Genomic DNA, 19832 nt, shown 5'->3' with positions numbered 1-19832 from the left:
GTAGCAGGCCGAATTTTTTCCTCTCTAGCTTGCAAAGCAAACTATTTTATTTATTTTTAAATGTATTTATTTTGCTGACGACGTGGCCACACCCCCTTACACTCGCGCGCCCACTGGGCACTCGATTTATTTTTGGCATTCACAGACGATTGGTGGCAATCGAATGGCAAACACATCTGTCAGAAGGTAGAAGAAGAAGACGGGGTAAAACGAAGAAGAAGAAAAGCAGAGAACTCTGTTTCGCAGCCAATTATTTTCCGAATTGAATTGCGAAAAAAAAACCCGCACAGAGTATTCCAACCAGAAGCAGGACCACACAAATCGCAGCGGCGCACCTCCGGCATGGCCACGGAGCAGCATCACCAGCAGCGCGTCCTCAAGCAAGATGGCTACTTGGATTTGGGCGACTGTAATAGCGCTCCATCTCGACCCTTCGAGATGCGCAACGTCGTCTATCATCCGCAATTAAATGTCCTTTTGCTCTTTGACAACGGCAGCACGGTCAAGGTCCTGGACGCCAATTCCGGTGTAATCCTGCAGACCTATCAGCTCAATAGCAATGGTAAGATTCCTGGGCGAAAAAAATAATCACACATATGCACACACGTATGGGGCACACTCACTCACACTGGCGCACACAAATGTCAATACAGTAGAGAACTGCGAATTAGAACCCACACAGAGAAAAACAGCAATATATCAATATTCTTCTGGTTCATCGAAGATCCGAATTGGCTGAATCATATCACTAGAAAACCGCTGTAATAACGATTTCTGTTAGTAATTTCACCACTTATCAATTACTAAGACGCACACCACTGTATATATTTAAAATTTACAAATTCCAAGAAATATAATATTAATAACAACGCTCAGTTTTCTAAGAAACTTCCAAAATATGTTATTTTTTCATCTGAATTTGAATTATGAATTCCCTTGAAAATGCTAAAGAAGTGACAGACACAATTTTTTTTTTCATTAGCATTATTTACCAGTCTAGCTTTGCATTTAGTACAAGCTAATTTCAAATGCTTACCTGCTAGGCCCTTAACATAGTTTAACAGTTCGTCGTAGCGATGGTTTACTGTATTGCATTTCTGTACGTAATTGCCTTGCACTTGTCCACTTGTTTGTATGTGAGGCTGTGTGTGCTGGCAGTTTTTTGTGTATGCGTTTGTCATCAATTTTTAACAAAAGCTCGGGGGGAATCCTTAAATGGAGAGTGATAATTCGATCCAATCCGTGTGACACCCCCGGGATCTGAAATTTTATGAACTGTCCTATCGCAATGCTTTTGTTGTTTGCGATTAGCCGCCAGCAGCACGCATTTTGTTTTTGTTTTGCTTCTATTACGCAGTTGTGCTATTCAATGGCCCCCCTCGCACCCGCCACGCATGAACTTGTACCACGGAAACGATTTTCGGACAAGTTCCGGTCTTCAATTTCACGGATATAGTCCCGTTATCTAACAATCTGCTTTCATTTCACAATAAATTAGCATTTGCCATGGATTTCCGTCCTTGACTTATTATTAGTAAATACTTAAACTACTTTTATTGAACATTTATTAAAATTCAATTTTTTCGGATTGTTTGATTGGAATTAATGGCTGGGGTGGCACAGGAACTGATTAACTTAAGATGAAATATGCATTTCCTTTCTATTGATTTCATTGGTTTGGTTTCCCCCTTCAGGCGACAGCATCGTTCACGGGCGTTATATGCCCTTGCAGGACAAGATCTTGTTCTGGGATGGTCACAACCTCGGATTGCGAGGCGATTACAATGGCGTCCTGCTGCTGGACACCATTCTGCAGGCACCAATTGGCCAAAATGACGACTATATCAAGCTGGAGATCATCCTGTCCGAGGCGATCATCTTTCAGAACTGCATCACCGAACTGGAAAGTGAGGGTTTGGAGTGCCCCTGTGACATTAGCAATGAGCTTACGCAGAAGATCAACCAGGCGCAGCTAAATGCCAAGAAGGGGATTAAGGCCCAGCGGGTATTTTATTTTCTTAATACATTGAATTTTGTATACTGACAGATTAATTCGTTTCAGTGGAATACCATATGTCTGGAGGTACCCTATTCCAGCCTGAAGCTAGTATCCAATAATATGGTCATCCTACTGAAGCGCCTGGAGCGCCACATTCCCGTACTGGCCATCGCTTCCGCCATTAATGAGCGTCTAACCGACATGCTGATGGGCTCCCGCGTGCCGGACTTTGGCTGGAACTTTAGCAACTTTCAGCGCGTGCTCATGCACTCGGAGGCAGTGCGTCGCCAGACGTTCGAGAAGTGGCCGCACATGGACTACAAATGGGCTTTGCCCGATCAGATGGCTCAGGCCGGGTTCTACCATCAGCCATCATCATCTGGCGAGGACCGCGCCATGTGCTTCACCTGCAACGTGTGTCTTGTGTGCTGGGAGAAGACGGATGAGCCGTGGAGCGAGCATGAGAGGCACTCACCACTGTGTCCATTTGTCAAGGGCGAGTACACACAGAATGTCCCGCTGTCCATAACGTACGCCACTAATCCCGCATTGCCAGCACCAGGACTAGGTTTCGATATCATTTCCAACAGTGATTATGCGAACGTGCTCTGCACCAGTTGCTCGCAAACTGGAGAGTTGAGCGTGTGGAGCATTGAGCGCCATCTGAAGCTGATGCACAGCTTTCATGTTCCGACACTGCTTAACTACCTTTTCGAGGAGAGCTTCGAGTGGGCGCGGGTTACTGCCATTTGTGTGCTACCAAATGCACGAGCTCGAACCAAAGTGAATTATGTATACTCGGCGGCAAATTATGGCGGCTCAGGAAGCAGCAGTGGAGCGGGATGCCACTCAGGATTGAATGATGTGTCTAGTGGAAAGTTTGGCAGTGTAAATGCCCAGCATATCACCTCCACGTCCACGCTTCGGGCCGGCGTAGTTGGATCCAAGATTGTTTTGGGCGTCAGCGTGCGCCAGAGCAGCGGAGAGTTGGCCCTGCGGATGGTAGTGCTTAACATCGTGGAGGTGGACCGCAACAGCGAGACCTCAGCGAGCGTCAGCAATGATAGCGGCAGCGTCTCAAGCGTTGGAGGCCAATTGATGAAGTCTTCATCTCCTATGGTCAACGGTACGATTAGCCGGAACTATTTTTTTGATAACCCTATGATAACTTATTTATTTTGCTACAGTGTCTGCCGAAAACAATGCCACCGTGACCCAAGTGAACCTCGAGTCCAAGGATGATGATAACAAGGCTATGACCCCATACGAGAAGTTCGCCGATGGCTTCGATAGCAATGGATTTGTGTCCGCTCTGATGACCTACAACAAGAATAATGGAGTTAGCCAAAACACCGACGATGCCTCTGTTCTGTATGATTTCGATTTGTGCACTTTATCTCAGATACTGGATCACAATCTGGAAGAGCCACTCAGTTTGATGGTAGGATCAAATACGGTGAATGTTAGCAATCTTGGCATGGGCAACGAGATTGATAAGCTGGTCGAGGATGTGGAGATGACTCACCAAAACAATAATAATAATAACAACAACAACGAGGCGAATTCCCTTGGCGGAAATTCCTCCAATAATAACAATAACATAATGATCAACGGAGGAACTAACAGCACCAGCGACAAAATGACAGCCACCGAAGAGATAGACTGTGTAGTTGAGAGCTGGACAAGTGTGAAGCGCATGAACGCCTTAGATGGTGCCAGCAGTGGAGTTAATGGCGTAACCCATATGGCCCAGGAGGTTATCGAAATTGCCGAAATTCTGCCGACTACTCCCAAATGCAACCAGCTTCTGGTCAAATTGCTGCGTACCAAGGCGCCGGAGGCAGAGGGTAGCAAAATCATCATGGCTACCGTGGCTAAGGAGGAGGAAGAAGAGGATGAGGAGCAACGGACAGACGAGTCAATGGAGACAGGTACAAGGAAATTCGCTCTCTTATTTGTTACAAATAATAATGCATTTAATTTTTTCCCTGTTCAGATAACAACGCCGAAGGGAATGTAGCGGCCCAGCTCTTAGTTTTCGACTACGATGACACTCAGATATCCAACGACTACACCCTGGCCATGACTTTCAGTAGGGCCAAGTTCCCCAAGCAACTCTGCATTCTGCCCCACTTCAACTCTTCTCCGGAGCATAAGGATGCCGGGTCCATATGTGTGGTGTGTGCAGATGGCACCGTGGAGATATATTCTCTCGCTGACTTCCAAGGCACTATGGTGATCGAGGAGGAAGGCGAGCACTTCGAGTCCGTGGTTTATTGCCGGAACTTGGATAGGCTATGCTGTTGCTCTCGCCAGGGCGGCCTGCTCTTCTACTCGCTAAGCGAGGGGGAGAACGATTCTGGAGACGAACTTCTGGAAATGGACGATGACTGCAGTACTACGCTTACACAGGCAGCGGATGTAAGTGTTACGGATGGCGCTCGCCAACTAGGTGGAACAGATCTACTGGGCAAAACCCTGCTCGCCAACGAATCTATTTGCGTCGATGTTGGCAGTGAGGCAGCGGCAGTCCCGAACTCCTCCAGCGCGGCTCAGGGTGCGCACGTTCAAACTTCGCCATCGGCAGCTTCTGCGGCAGCCAGCAATGCCAATCTGCTCGCTTACAAGACATCTGACTTGACAATCGAAGACCTAAAAGTCTTTTACGCCCTCACCCAATTCGATGATAAGCTAACCGTCTACTCAGCTGAAGTGCCCAGTTGTTGGAATGATCTTGGGCAGGTCCAGAAGCAACGGAAACAGTCACAAAACATGCGCCACGGTGGCGACGAGCGGGATTTCACTCGCACCTGGCGTCTTCACAACGATGCGTGAGTACTTAACCGAAATAATCAAGTTTATATTTGTTTTAGAAATGATTTGTTATTAAATTGTAGAACCACCTGGGACGAGCACATTATAGAGCTTAACTTGGCCCAACCCGTATCTCTGGGCCACATCGATCTGAAGTTTACGGTTTACCAGCAATGCTCAAACCCTGCAGCAATTCAGGTTACGTTACTCAAACAAAATACCAACGGATTTGGGTACCGAATGAAGGGACCGCATTCCAGTTATAAACCGAGTGTTATCGATGACAACATTGATCTCTCTTATAGTAAGTTTAAGCACTGTTTAAGCAGCTGTTAGATGTTTCTTAACAATGTTTCTATCATTCCCCCAGTTGCCAACGAAAATCCCGTGCTAAGTGAGGAGTACTTACTAGCCCACAATGCGGAAGTTTTGGCCGGCCCCATCGAACTCTCCTCATGCATTGATTTGTGTGATCAGGGAGGCACCGCAACGCTCACATCCCCTAAACTATTTAAGACACGCACTAGAAACTTCTTGCTCCACATCAAAACAGTGTCGGATCCGTCGAAAGATGGTCAGAACAAGACTAGAGGTATGTAGGCTAGAGAATGGGGAATCCGTTTGGGAGCGTATAAATACGTTCGATCGCTATATCGATACAATTTGGTCAAACTTGGCACTCTTGCCCGGGAATTTAGAATACATTTTTGTCCGACATCCTTATTATTTGCTTTCTTATTCTAAACCTACTTCTAACTATTTTAACCTAACTTCTGTTTTTGACCAATATAATATAAGAAACAACATATTTAATATTTAAAATGGAGTCGATGTATGTTCTCTTTCCATATTTATATATTTTACGTCAATGAAATATTATACAGTTTATGAGTCGGGTCAGAACTAGTGTCGCATAGTGATGCGTTTTTATGCAGAGAGTTTGAAGTCGTTTACAGTCCATATCGCCCCATTTTGCAGCTACTCCAACGCGGCACAAGCGCCCGCATCAAGTTGAGGAATTGGTGGAACGTAACAAGGTCTCTAGAAACCCCTTTAATGTGGACAATATAATCCGTATGGTCAAGACAGCAGTCCTTAAAGTATTTCCAGCGGCAAAAAACGCTTGTGTTAAAATTATACAAGTGAACAAACCCAAAGCCCAAGAAAATCAACAGATATTTGTAGCCAAGATCTTAAAAAACAAGACCCAAAGCCAGGCAGCTGCAGTTGCTCCCTCTGTTGGACGCAGGCCCGAGCAACTGCCTCGTAGGGAAGGTACTTCATGGCGTTGCATCTCCATCTGATGGTCGAGAATTTTTATCAAGTTGGTGCTTATTCTTTCTGTTTCTCTTTGTAGGCTGCGACTGGTTACACGAGATATCTATCAGTGTGCGCGCTGTCAAGTCCCACAGTCGGATCAGTAATGGACGCATGCAGCGCATATCCATGTTGGAGAGCAACGTGTTGCTAGTGCAACTGCTGCGCATCGCTAGTGATCCGGCTTCCAGCCCGTTGGCCAAGAATCTTTCACTTGATATACTCAATTGGGTTTGCTTCATTAGACTGAACCGTTTTCGGTCACCCAAGTCGGAACGGCTCAAGGACCAGATTAATAAACAAACAGCAGCCAACATCCAAGACTTGCTGGCTCAGCAGTTCGAGTGCATTTCCCTGGCTGAGAAGCATATCGAGCAATTGCTGCGGAACTGCGTTATCTACAGCGAACGTAGTACGGCCCACAAATGTGTGAAACTGCTGATCATGTTGACAGAGTAAGTAACAGACCATTCATTATCCAATTGCCATTAAAAATACATAAATTAACCATTAATTAACTTGCAGGGGTGCAACCAATCTACCGGCAGAGGTGCAGGATCACACGACGCTGGACTATAGCTTCAAAGCGGCGATCGCCAACACCTTCCCGGAGCTACCTCGCGCTCAGTGTGGCAGCGTTGTGCGCTGGTACATGATGCTCACCTGCGCCACATCCACCGCCGAGTCCCACAATAGCATCTCTGAGCAGGCGATCAGTCTGCTAAAAGATATTGCCGGCGAAATCGAAAAGCGTTGGGACCCCCACTGTGCTCTATTAAGCACGCGATTCGGGCTCTACGGGTATCCCTTTGAGCCGGAAATCTTTGACTTTGACTTCCCCAACGTCAGCAGACAAGGTCCCGGTTCATCGGTTGCCCTTACTAATGTGATACGCAGCAGCTCCACAATTCTGCCAGTGACTGGGCTAGACATCAAGCGCTTAAGTTCCATAGGTAGCATTTTAAATAATAAAATCTCCGACTCCAGATAATCGCAACATTTTTTTTGCAGATGGCGTAGACTTCCGCACATTTCCATATCTGATCCGAGGAAAGAGCATCAGCAACCAACTGCGTGGGTTGTTAGAGGTGGTGCAGCTGCACTTCAACTGCGTTCAAACTTCCGAGGCTACTCGCATCGACAATATCGACAGTGTGGGAGGGAGCTCTGCTGCCAACGTGGTAATTGAAGATGTGATGATGATGCCAAAGCATGTGGCGGCAAAGGTGAAAGGAGAGGAAATGGTATGCCGATAACTAGTGATAAAGAAGTATAGAGTTTATATTTATATTAATATTCACTAGCTCAATGATTTGGTCAATGATGTGGAGTCGCTGGTAGAGGAAATGAAGGGAAAACAGGGAAAAGGCGATTACGATGCTTTTGGCTTGGTCAATGGCTTCAAAGATAAAACATGTAAGTAATTTCTATTACGACACTGACCTTTTCTTAAAAATCAGAGATATATGGAAAACCTTTGTATTAATCTATCTTTTTAGTGGGGTCTTCGCTATCCAACTCGGTTAAACAGACTTTGAAAGAGGAGGCTAAGAAAGAAAAAGCGGACATGTTGGACAAATTGACTATTGCAAAGTTTTTGCCGAAGTTGACGCTACTTGAAAGCTACATACAAAAGAAGATCAATGAAAGCATTTCGTTTGATGACTTTGGCAAACTGGACAACTGGGACGGTAACAAAACGCCGCCTTATATTGCGGAGGTGGAAGCTCCCATCGAATGCTCTGACACTACTTCCGACCCGAACTTGTCGCAGCAGACCGCGTCAACAGGTTATGTCATACTTGACGATGCCACGGAGAGCGAGAAGATCACGGAGAGCCTAAACGCCAATCCTTGCCAGCCGATTGCCTGGCACAAATTAATCACTCCGCCGCCCAAGCAGATGATCGTCATCGACCGCATGCATTCGGGTGCAAGGCGATTTGTGGTTCTAGATTTTGGACAGCATATTCTTCTAACGGATTTGGTGATTCCCTCCTGCGATGAATTGACTTCTCTTACTATCGACATCTGGTGCTTTGACGAGGAGACCGATTGCACAAGATTGGTGCAGGTAAACGACATTCAAACCAAAACGCTTGTGCTCAGCGACATTCAGCCGGCGCCAATTTGCCGGTACCTAAAGTTGACCATTATTGGTCGTATCGGTATGTCGACCACCAAGTGCAAAGTGCCCTTGGGACGATTCTTTGGCCATCCAGTAGTGCTGGAGCACGACGGATATGGTGACCAGCTTATGAAGTACATCAAGCAGCCCACACACAGCCTTCAATCGCAATTAAAGTCGCTAAATGCACTGTACGAGGATGTCCACTGTCGTTACAGCCTGGCTAGCTCCAAGTTGATGGATCTGCTGGCTCCCATGAGAAATAGTGAACTGTCCAATGTGGCTCACCTACAGGCCTTTATCAACAAGCAACGCGATGAGGAGCTAAGCGGATTGGATAACAACAATAAGGTCGTTTCACTGTACGATGAGTGCATGCTTCTGCAGTACCAGATCAATGTTATTCGTAACGTGGTGCTCCGTTTGGAACGAGCTCTCTCCCCTAATTCTTTGACTACAACGCTGCTTCCGGGGCATTCTATTCCTCTACCTGAGGATACCCTGCGCGCTGCCTCGAGGGACAAGTTGCGAGTGCTCAGCCTGAGTCTGGTGGAAGTGCTCTTGCACTTCTCCATCGAGTATGGTATCAAGAACATCCTGCCCGTTCATCAGAGATTCAATGCGGCCACAGCGAAGGCGCTCTTCAACGCCCTGGTTGTTTACGGTGATGCCCAACTGCAGTTGGCAACGTGCTCGTTGCTTGTGCGTATGTGCTGCTTCCAGACGTGGTGGGGAGACTTTCTCGCCGACACCTTCTGCAGCCTATTCTCTGCCCAGAACTGCAAGGCTTTCCCCCAGGACCGGTTTGTGCTGAGATCCTTAATAGAGACTAAGCCGTAATTAATCTTCGATATTGTTACAGCATATTCTTTTTGCTCACCTACCTGGGACGCCGAAGTATTGCTATGGGCGCCTGCCGATCCATAGTTATTGATGCTGTTCTTAAGACTCTTGTCAAGCTGCTCGCCCCGATCTCACCGCACTACAAATACCAGTCGGAGCAGCCCAGCACATCTGCAAACGCTGCTGATCGCAATGCCGCCATGGGCACCACATCTGACCTGCAGCTGATTACCTGGCTACTTCTGTTTCTCTCAGTGTGCCTGGATGACAACGAGCGTAAGGATAAATGTAAGTGCATCAAAACGCATCTTATAGAGGAATAACAGAAAATCATATTTCAATTATTGCAGCAGCAGCTCGCTGGGACTTCATGAGCTGCGAGAGCGATTTTACTAAGACCAGACCTAGTAATACTCCCAACAGCAAACAGCTGCGATGCTTTAAGAAGCGCATTATCCAGCAAAATAAGTACTCAGTACAGCCTTACACAGATTGGGGAAAGAAGATTTACATGATTCAGAATGAGGTGAGTTTACTCATTCATTTTGTAAGGTGATCGACAACCCATAATTATTTGTTTTATCTTTAGCATCCAGGCATTTTCATGGAGCTGTCAACGAAATCAAAGGGCACTGGACCAACCAAGTCGACCTCCACTGGTAGCAAGATCAATATGGGATCCTCTGGCCTGTGTGTGGGTGGAGCTACAAGTTCGAGTACCAATACAACAAAGAGTGCGGCTTCCTCATCATCGCCCAAGCATCAGGTTGTGCCGGGTTCCGACGGCGAACGCGACAGCAACTTTGACAAGGGATTAAAGACGCTTCGAATGGCCAACATCAAGGTGGTTATTCGCGGTCTCTTTGCCCTGCTGCTGGAAATGGACTTCGATTGCAACATGGATCAGTTTTTGCTCACCTGCAAGGTCATCGCCCGTTTGGTGGCTGCATGCAGACCGTCTGTACAGCTGTGTAAGATTGTGACCACCGCCCAGCTGGAGCAGCTTGTCCGTCTATCCGTGTGGAATGATCAGCAGCAGCCATGGGCTGTTCATGCCATTACGTGTTTGCTGCAAGTAAGTGCAACATCGAATTCATCAAGCCATCTGAATAATATAATAAAACTCTTTTTTAAAAATATGAACAGAAAACCACTGCTGTTGTAGTTCGTTAATACATACTTATTATCATTGCAGGATCTTTTGGATGCGGACAAACAGTTCCGGGACAATGATGTCACACCCACCAATGACACGCCACGTACCATGGAAGCTGCGGTGCAAGAAACACGAGATATTTTCAGCGACTATACTTGTAAGTAATGACCAAGCTTCCTTAGTTAAGCTAATTGCATTTATATTAATGCAAATAGTCTAAAGCGATTATTTTATAAATGAATACGATACGTGTGAAAAGTTGTGCACAATATATTACCCACAAAAACATTTGCTGTGGTATTCATTTCTTCGGCTTGTCCGTAGATAATTCTTACGACGGACATTGTGCACCATAATCAAGAGTTGTAAAGAATTTCCAATGAATTTTTCATTCTTTTAGCCACTGCTTCCTCGTGTACTGAGGCACTATTTGAGACGCTGATGCCGACAGCAAGAGAGTTTTATCAAGAGGGTAATCATAGAGATTTTTTTAACCATAGAACCCAGCCTGGTATATATGCAAGGATTATAGTTAGATGTCCTAACTAGCGCGTATTCTGTGTGTGGGGACCGTAAATAATTCAAATATTATTTAAACACTTGTTATGAATCAACTTAACCATTTACGGTTCCTGGTACAAGAATATTTTCCCCATATCTACGCTTTTATTTTAATCTCCATTACGTATGATTTTCCTACCCGTATCCTGCAATTTTATTATATAACAATACCAACAGCCATATGCTTTAACCAAATACTCCACTTTTAATTGCAGCCGTCAAATATAACTATCTTCCGTCATTAATTGAATGCGATGACACGGAGTTCGATGAAATGCTGAACGACATTGACATGATTGAAAGAACGAAGCCAGTTACTAAGAAAGAAAGTAATGCCCTGTGCAAGAACACCTTCAATTTCTTCTGCAAGTCTATCTCCATTGCTCTGGACTCACGATTGGACGTGGGCCTGGAATTGCACGTAGAAACGCAGCTTAGAAGACTAACAAATCGCACCTCTCTGGATCTCTATTCATCGCTTCCTCAGGTGTTGACCAATGAGTTTGTCTCCCCACCACCTGAGGCAGCTCCTTGGCCAGAATATTTGACTCAACTCTGGTCAGGCACGGAATACAATGGTCGCAACACATATGTGATGTTTAAAAAGGTCTTTGACTCCATACTGGCGGACCTGCACTATGAAGACACGTGGGTGCACTTGGAGCAGGTGTTGCAGATGTGGCTCACGCTAAACTGCGAGCTCTCGGACAAGCCATACACCAGTGGCATCACTCACTCGGATGTCCCAAAAATTCCTTTTGGAGCGAACGCAGTGCAGGGATTGCTCCTGGCTTTGGCTTGGCACAATGATATAAAACTGCGGACCTGGTGCCTCGGCTTCCAGTGCCTGTTCCTCGCTTGCAACTCGTTGCCTATTGGAGAGGATGCGGACTGTACGCGCATCAACGAGGCCATCGTAAATGATGAAAACTTTGAGAAAATGCTGCTGCGGTTCTTTTCCGGTTACGGCATGAGCTCCTCTATCGTCACCAACCGATGCGTAAGTTATTTAGCTCGTTTTATGGTAAAACTGAAAAGACATAGAAGTTAAATAAATCTTTAATCAGGCTGGACCAACTATTTGCAAGCACCTGCATGAGTTACTGCTCTGGCTGCACAGCAAAAGCGAGACGAGTGGCATTCCTTGCAAGCGTCGACTTAAGGACATTTTGCTACATGTTGTCCTTCAGTTGGTGCAGCCTGGTGGCGCTATAAGCAACCAGCAGGGTCCCATCGATGCTCAAAATCAGCTGGTGCGTGATCTGCTTATGATGCCCAATGATAAGGGGGATCTCAACATTGCTCTTAAGATCACAGAAAGTGTTTGTAAGTAGTTAAGGTTCTACCGCCAAATAATTGCTTATTGAGCTTGTTATTTCATTAGCTTTCCTGGTGTACAACAACATATCCAATGGAGAGAAACTACAGTGTCAGCGTGGAAATGAAAACAGTGCAGTGGGCAACAATTTTAGCAATCTGTTTGCCAACGTTCTGGGATCAGAAAATCCCGCCAAGCAAAATGCCACAATCTGCGACAACTCGCTTATTATAAATCTGCTTAAACTATCGTCACACATGGTATTGACGGAGATGCCCAGGCAACCAAGTGTATGTCCCCGTACAAAGTGTTATGAAACCTATCACATTTGCATGTTCTTTCTGTAGGAGGTTACCATTCCCGAGGAGGAGGAGCTCTCCAATCAGAGTCAAACGGATGAGACTAAAGCGGAGCAGTTAAACACGGAAGGGCATCGCAGCAAAGTGCCTTGCATTGCAGATTGGGGTAGGTTTACAATTATTGTGCATATATACAAGCCCTTCCTAATAATTATCGTTTTAGTACTCCGCCATTTCCCAACAATGAAGCGACTTTATGGAACGCTCTCCCAGTGCTCGACGAACACGTTTACCATGATGTCCTCTGGCTGTTTCTTTTCACTGAAGTCCAATATGATTTTAGATGACCCGCACACAATCGCAGACGCCGTTTTTAGCTTGATGATTACCCTCAACGACAAGGCCTCGCATCCCCGACTTGTTGTGGCGCCCATTTGCCAATACCTCGAAGAAAGTAAGCGTAGGCTGTGTTAACCTTTTTGCTGGGCGTTAAATTCTGACGATTTTTGTCCATTGATAGCCACTATTCAGAGAAATGCAACGCTGCCGCGTCTGCCGCTGTCTGAACCCTTCCTATGGTACATCTCAAAGGTCTTGGAGGTAACCGCCGCCGTGCAGACGTTCACCCAATTGGGTGGAATCCAGATTATATGTCACAACTTGGTGAGACTCAATAAAACGATAATCAACATGCAACCAGGATTGGTAAGATAACAGTGTAATTTGTTTCCCGAAAACTATTACTACAGTAAACTTTGACAGATTTCGCTGATTATGCAGCACTTGACGCGCAATACACGCTTTAAGCGTAACAGTCATGTGGCGGCAAGTAGTGCCTGCAAAAAGACAACGACTAGTACGGGGACAACATGCGCCCCGGCAGCACAGCCGCCGAGAAGTGCTGCTCAGTACGATGGTCTGATCAACTTTGCACCATTCTCACATATTGTCTCCGAAAACGACGCGGCACAAAGTGGAGAGGTTTTAATACCAAATAATTCTCACCGGAGACCGCGATCGCCAGCCTGGAGCTATATGTTCTATCCAAATGAGACTCATGTGGATCTGACCATTATGTTGCCCACAGCGATTTTGCTGAAGGAGGTACAGCTGGTGCCGCATACAACTAGTTTGGCATCCTGTCCATCGGCGGTGGCTCTAGAACTGTCCAGAGATTACGGCCTTGGATCGATACCAGTGGGTGCTCCCATGGCCACCACTGGTCTGACTTGCATTAGGCTAAAGCTGGCCAAGGCGGAGGTGGCCACAAGCATTGTTCTGAGGCTGTACAAGTAAGGCGCAACAGAAAACGGTTCCTTGAACTCTCATTTTAAATCTAATTAAATTACCTATTATTTCGTATTTCAGACCCAAGGACTGTGGAAATGTGGGTCTCGTACAGATCGTTGTGCTTGGTCAGACTATCTTCGGGAATCGCATGCATGGCCTTCGCTCACCGAGTCCGTTCATCGACTCCCTAGCAACGTGCTCCTCGCCGCTGCAAACGGCAGCTTTAGCCGCAATGGATGCAGATTCCATGCTTGAGGATGATGCTTTTGCGAAGACTAGCATTGGCTGGGTTCGCATTCTGTCGCGCTGCTTCCACGTGGCCGCTTTACAACCAGACAGTAAGCTGGCTGATCTTATCGCCGCCTATCCGGCTGCATATCCTGGCTTTTTAGAGGCCTGCTGCTCATTGCTAAACATAATGCCAATGATTCCAAGTCTTGCCCAGCAACACCTTGAGAACATTTTGTTAAAGTTGAGTGCTTACAACCACGAGATCAGTTTGCAGCTCCTCAGGACGCTTCTGTGGCACACCACTCCGCAAGGTGAGTTGGTTGACTCCAGGGACACAAATGTTTTATATGTCTGAACTAATCCAAACCTTTACTTTTACAGTTTTTAAACTCTCCAGCGATGCGGTGTGCGATCTCATTTATGAAGTAGTTACCGGATCGACGGATCACCTATTGGACAAACTGCGCGTGCTTATCGACTGGGTGATGCAACTGCACGACAACTACAGCAAGCAGGCGCGCTGTAATAATCCACAAAGCGGATTCGTTAAGGTGATTGCTTCGATTCTGTGGAAAGTACATGCAAATCAGCAACTGCCTGAGTTACCACTCCTCATTTCATCTTCGCTGTTCGAGACCTGTTTTGAATGGGTGTCTTCGCTGGAGCACGATGAGCCACTGAAGAGCAGTTTTGACTCCTTGTTGTGTGCTTTGTGCTTCATTAAGGCAGAACTGTTTAACCAGCTGTTGATCAAGCTGGGAGTAAAACTGGAACCTCCAGCTCGGGGCCAGACTGATGACAGCAAAGTGCAAAGTGGTAGTGCCTGGTTCCGCCGTGAGGGTAGCGAAAACCTTAGTGTTCTGCTACAACGTCCCACATTCCTGAAGACCCTAGCCTTGGCCTGCCAATCTCCGGCAGCAGTTTACCAGATGCTGGACTCTGGACTTCCGAAACTATTGGCCCACGCTATTTACGAGTACTGCATGCACCTCTTGCCGGGATCGGAGCCATTAGCTTCTGCAGTCACAGTCACTGTGGCGGAAGACGAAACATTAGCCAACAATCAGGCAGCCGCTGCAGCAGATGATGAGGATTCGTCGCTTACGGACTTTGACAAGGCCGAAGCAAATGTCGGTAATAATACTCCACTGCTAAGTAGTTCAAATGTGCCCAAAGTGCTAGATTTCTTTGCCGAATGCTGTGCCGAAGGTCCAATGCGAGATTGGTTAGGGACTATGCAGGGCTCCGTCTTTTGGAAGCCTCTGCTGCAGTTGCTCTGCAACACACATGCCGCCCAGTTCAGCAAGACGTTGCCCATGCAACAGTCGTTCATCCGCCTGGAACGGGCCACCATCAACTTTTTCACGCGGGTTAGCGCCTGCCATCCCGGAAACCAGGAAGTCCTTACATCGCTACTCATTGGAGCCATAATTTGCAAGCCATTAAGATCTTCGCACGGAGTTCGGCCAACTATATCTGGATTCACCAGACAGCTGGTGCTGCAGCTCCTCCTCGAGAACGAACACATCACAGTCTCTGTGAGAAGTCAGCAGCCCTTGCAACGGAGGGATACCCTCTCCGCCATCTTAGGCGGGAATTCGAGCGGTGCCAGTACTAGCTTACCCATAGCAGCCGTCAACAATCATCCGGCCAAGAGGAGCAGCGCCCACCACATGCTATTCACGGTGACCACCAGCACCACGTGCCAAGAGATTATGCAGAATTGCGTTAGTGGTGAGTTTTTTTTTTTTTTTTTGCAAGATTTCGCCATTTATTTGTATCTGCCTTGTAATTTGGTTTAACCCACCTTTATTTTTTGGCTCCTCTAATTCATTTATTTTATTTCTTTACTTCTTTTTTTGTTTTGACCCCCCCTAGTGTATAGTAATCTAGTTTATCAACAACCAACAGATCAACGAGCAGGCGAGGCCTCAACCTCGAGCAGTGGCGTGTCGAGTGCGACGGCCAAATCGAGTGAGAGCAAAATGGAAAAAAGCAGCTTCCTTAACTTTAACAACGTAGAGGCGGGTAGCATGGAGTTCCTTACCGTTGGAGCTGCAGTGGCAGCCAAGGACAAGCGCATAAAAGATGCCAAGAACCAAGCAGCCATGAATAAGGACAAGGAGACGCAGACCAGCTCAACGAACTTGGCTTTCAGTGAGTACTCGCTAGGTTTACAATAAATGCATTCTAAACAAAATAATCTCTAATAGATATATTCAACGTGGAGGAGTTCTTGCTGCAATCAGCGAATGCAGCCAATGGAAACCAATTGGTCATACAAGACTATTCTGAAATTCTTTTGGCTGGAGATGCCACCATCTCGCAGGTTTTGGCCTCGCTTCAGAATGCAGGACATTCTCTATCGACGCCCTGCATATCGCTTGACCTGCTGCTCCAACAGCGCACTGATGACACAAGCCAGGCGAAGAAGTCCAAAGCTGCTTGCACTGAGCCATTGCCATCTCCACTGCAACGATTTTCTAACAGCGGTGGTCTATCCTTACTCGCTCACTACCTGCCCACCGTGTATCCGGAACACTCAGGTCGCAAGACCACCTTGGTAGTTAGCGAAAAGGAGAAAAGTCCGCCGGTCTCTGACTGGGTGAAGCTGGAGCCGAACGACGAGATTTACGAGGATTTGGAGGACACTATCTGTGAGCCAGCAGCTAAGCAGACAACGGTCAGTTCGGTGCCACAGCACTCTCTGGCCGCATTTGGATTATTCTTGCGCCTGCCCGCCTACTCGGATGTCTTGCTGCGAGACAAGATGAGAGCCCAGTGTCTTCTCCGCTTAGTCCTCGGGGTCACGGGAGATGGCGAAGGCAGTAAGTCAAAAAAATGATACTTTAATTCATTGACTAACCCGCTCTACGTTGCAGATGACATATACAGTTTGTCGCTGGCACCTTCCTTGCCCACATTACCGTTCGAGGTCTTCCGTCAGCTTCTTGATAGTGTGCCGTTGTCCACCGACGATGGTGTTCTGCTACGTCGCGTGGTTATCGAAGTGGGGGCAATGCATCTAGTGCTTAACTGCCTTGGCATTTTCTCGCATCAGTCGCACAACAACAGGATCGGAGCACCAATTAGCGAACCATCGCTAAGTGGAACAAGTAGTAGTAGCGGCACTATTGGCAATGGAAGTGGAAACGGAAGTGCTAGCGGCACCAAAGCCAATGCACCAGAGGAGGCCACACCTGGTGGCACGTCGGACGATAAAAGCCACATGTACTGGGCCAAGGGCACTGGGTTCGGTACCGGTTCTACCACTCAGTCGTGGAATGTGGAGCAGGCGCTACTTCGGCAAAAGAGCGAGGAGGAGCATGTCACAGTGTTGCTGCTTGTTCTGGCAAGTTATATAAATCCCGGTGACTGCATCCCAAGTGACATGTGCGGAGAGGACATCCTAGCTTATCATGATGTCAGAGATGTCACTGGCGAGTTGCCGCCCATCTTCCAAACCCTATTGCAGCAGTCCTGCTTAATTCCCGCGCTCAGCTCCTATCTGCGCAACGACTCAGTGCTTGATATCACGCGCCACATTCCGCTATACCGTGCCATACTCAAACTCTTGCGTGCCCTATCTCTGTCCAAGATGCTCGTCTCGCTGCTTCAACCTTCGGCCAGTGGCAATAGGGAAAGCACGCCACCCATAGTGGAGTTGCTCACAAACATGAAGACCTGTGTGGATACCTACGCCAAACGGTTAAAGTGAGTAAACGGTTAACGTTACACAATTTCCATTTTTAAAGAAATCCACTTTCGCAGAGTAAACAAGAAGTCAAACATCAAGGGCCAGACGCATCAGTTGACCTTTAACATCGATGATGGCGACGATGAAGGATTAGCTTTGCTCATTCCGGATATCCACGAGACCAGTGTCCTGGTGCAGAAAACCACAGATGCGGATGCGCTAATCAACATGTCGCACACCAACGAAGACGGCAGCGCACAGCTAGAGCCGCAGAGCAAATCAATTGAAGAGCGCTACTTGGAGCTAATGAAGAAGCGCCAGTTTGATACGTTTGACATGATCGTTGAGTCGGACAACAACAGTTTCCGCTTTGTGGTCTCGCACCACTTCGAAAAGATGGTGCGGCTCGCCGGCGATCGCTACCATCCTTCACGGGTCAAGCGACTCGCCCAGGAGGCAGTCACACTGTCCACCAGCTTGCCCCTCAGCTTTAGTAGTTCTGTATTTGTGCGCTGTGATACTGATAGATTGGATGTCATGAAGGTAGGTTGAGAGTTTGTGCTAATTGTTTACAACATTAAATTGTTTGGTTTATAGGTACTCATTACTGGCCCGGCGGACACGCCTTACGCCAACGGGTGCTTTGAGTTCGATGTCTTCTTTCCACCGGACTACCCTAACCAGCCGATGCTCATCAATCTGGAGACCACGGGTCGTCATTCGGTGCGCTTTAACCCAAACCTATATAATGACGGCAAAGTTTGTCTGTCAGTTCTCAACACCTGGCATGGCCGGCCTGAGGAGAAATGGAATGCACAGACTTCCAGCTTTCTACAGGTACTCGTCTCCATCCAGTCACTGATCCTAGTCCCCGAGCCCTATTTCAATGAGCCGGGCTTTGAAAGGAGCCGTGGCACTCCGAGTGGTACCAATTCATCACGGGAATACAACAGCAATATATATCAGGCCTGTGTGCGGTGGGCTATGCTGGAGCAGATACGCAGTCCGAGTCAGTGCTTTAAAGATGTAAGTTTCATTTGAAAAGTTTGATAAATGCCCAGCCGTACTTAACATGCAGTACTTATCCAATACCCAAGGTCATACACAAGCACTTCTGGTTGAAGCGAGAGGAGATTTGCGCACAGATAGAGGGCTGGATCGAGGAACTGGGCAAGCCGCAGTACACCGAGAGGGCCAGTCGTACTATATCGTTCAACTCAATGGTCTTGCGCCGACACTATCGCCACCTGCGTGAGGAGCTGTCCAAGCTGAAGCCGCCACGTGGACTAGAGGACTTGGATGCGCCCTTCAATCCGGTGGCCACTCTGCCGCCGATGGATGTGTCCGCGGTGGCGCCTTCACTGGCAGCCACCAATACCGTCCAGGCTGGAACGGATGATGCCATAGTGCCGGACATGAATCTGCTCAGCGAGAATGCGGATGAATGCGAAGCTGAAGGCGATGGAGATGTGGACGATGGCTTCAAGGGGTTTCCCCAAGAAGAGGGATTGCTGACGGGCGAGGAAGAGGTCGTGGAAATTTTAAGTGATACGGAGAACGAGAGCAGTGTCTGGCAAGAGAAAGAGGAGGAAGAGCTGTGAATCTCTGGGTGCCCAAAGATGCTGGAGATGGATGTGAATTGATGCCCAGAAGCTGCTTGCCCTGGCCTACCGCATCTGCGCAGCCCGAGACATTTTTATTTATATGCTATGATTTTTGTTTTACGCCTTTACTTGTTTTAATTTTTGTAAGAGAGACTGCAACAGAACTTGGTGTGCTTTACTTAATGGAACCGTAATGATTAATGTTAAACAAATTACGCTAAGGAACTTCGCGCAGAAGAATGCGTACACACATACAAAATGCATACACTCCCCCCAACAAGCATTGTCAGAACTTTACATTAAACAAACTGAATCTCCCACTTCATACAAGTATGTATGAGATTATTGTATCGAATTTTTTATAAATGCTTATATGAACGGATCTAAAAATTTCTACAAGAATAACCCGTGTGTGTATAGAATAGAGCGATCATGCAGGTCAATGAAAATATCACCATTATAAAACAGTTATAACAACAAAAACCACCAAAACTAAATTAATGTGTATTAAACTATGTATGAACGTAGCGATTTAGTTAAATATTTACAAAAGAATGAGCAGTTAATTTTTCAAT

At 46.9% G+C, this 19832-nt stretch overlaps 1 protein-coding gene across 4 annotated transcripts; it reads left to right on the top strand.

Moving 5' to 3' along the window:
* The first annotated feature begins 159 nt into the window (after positions 1 to 159).
* On the top strand, positions 160 to 19538 carry LOC6552038 (baculoviral IAP repeat-containing protein 6). Of its 4 annotated transcripts, none has more exons than XM_001980647.3 (32): positions 160 to 562; positions 1695 to 2005; positions 2063 to 3125; positions 3187 to 3930; positions 3996 to 4830; positions 4897 to 5117; positions 5184 to 5405; positions 6171 to 6585; positions 6656 to 7083; positions 7142 to 7374; positions 7435 to 7546; positions 7630 to 9061; positions 9121 to 9389; positions 9452 to 9627; positions 9691 to 10176; positions 10297 to 10414; positions 10658 to 10729; positions 11034 to 11818; positions 11886 to 12144; positions 12203 to 12426; positions 12484 to 12601; positions 12659 to 12889; positions 12956 to 13140; positions 13198 to 13727; positions 13804 to 14267; positions 14338 to 15690; positions 15835 to 16113; positions 16170 to 16784; positions 16839 to 17670; positions 17728 to 18196; positions 18251 to 18679; positions 18751 to 19538. In XM_001980647.3, exons 1-32 carry the CDS (start codon positions 343 to 345, stop codon positions 19252 to 19254), a joined length of 14634 nt encoding a protein of 4877 aa, XP_001980683.2. In that variant the 5' UTR covers positions 160 to 342; the 3' UTR covers positions 19255 to 19538. The 4 variants fall into 4 exon arrangements, with proteins under 4 accessions (XP_001980683.2, XP_015009951.2, XP_015009949.2 ...); XM_015154465.2 differs by having other exon boundaries at positions 178 to 562; positions 9455 to 9627; XM_015154463.2 differs by having other exon boundaries at positions 178 to 562; positions 15868 to 16113.
* The last annotated feature ends 294 nt before the right edge of the window (positions 19539 to 19832 follow it).

Source organism: Drosophila erecta, unplaced genomic scaffold (genome assembly GCF_003286155.1).
Source record: "Drosophila erecta strain 14021-0224.00,06,07 unplaced genomic scaffold, DereRS2 tig00000000-arrow-pilon, whole genome shotgun sequence".
Taxonomy (NCBI): domain Eukaryota; kingdom Metazoa; phylum Arthropoda; class Insecta; order Diptera; family Drosophilidae; genus Drosophila; species Drosophila erecta.
This window is presented reverse-complemented; position numbering and strand designations above follow the sequence as displayed.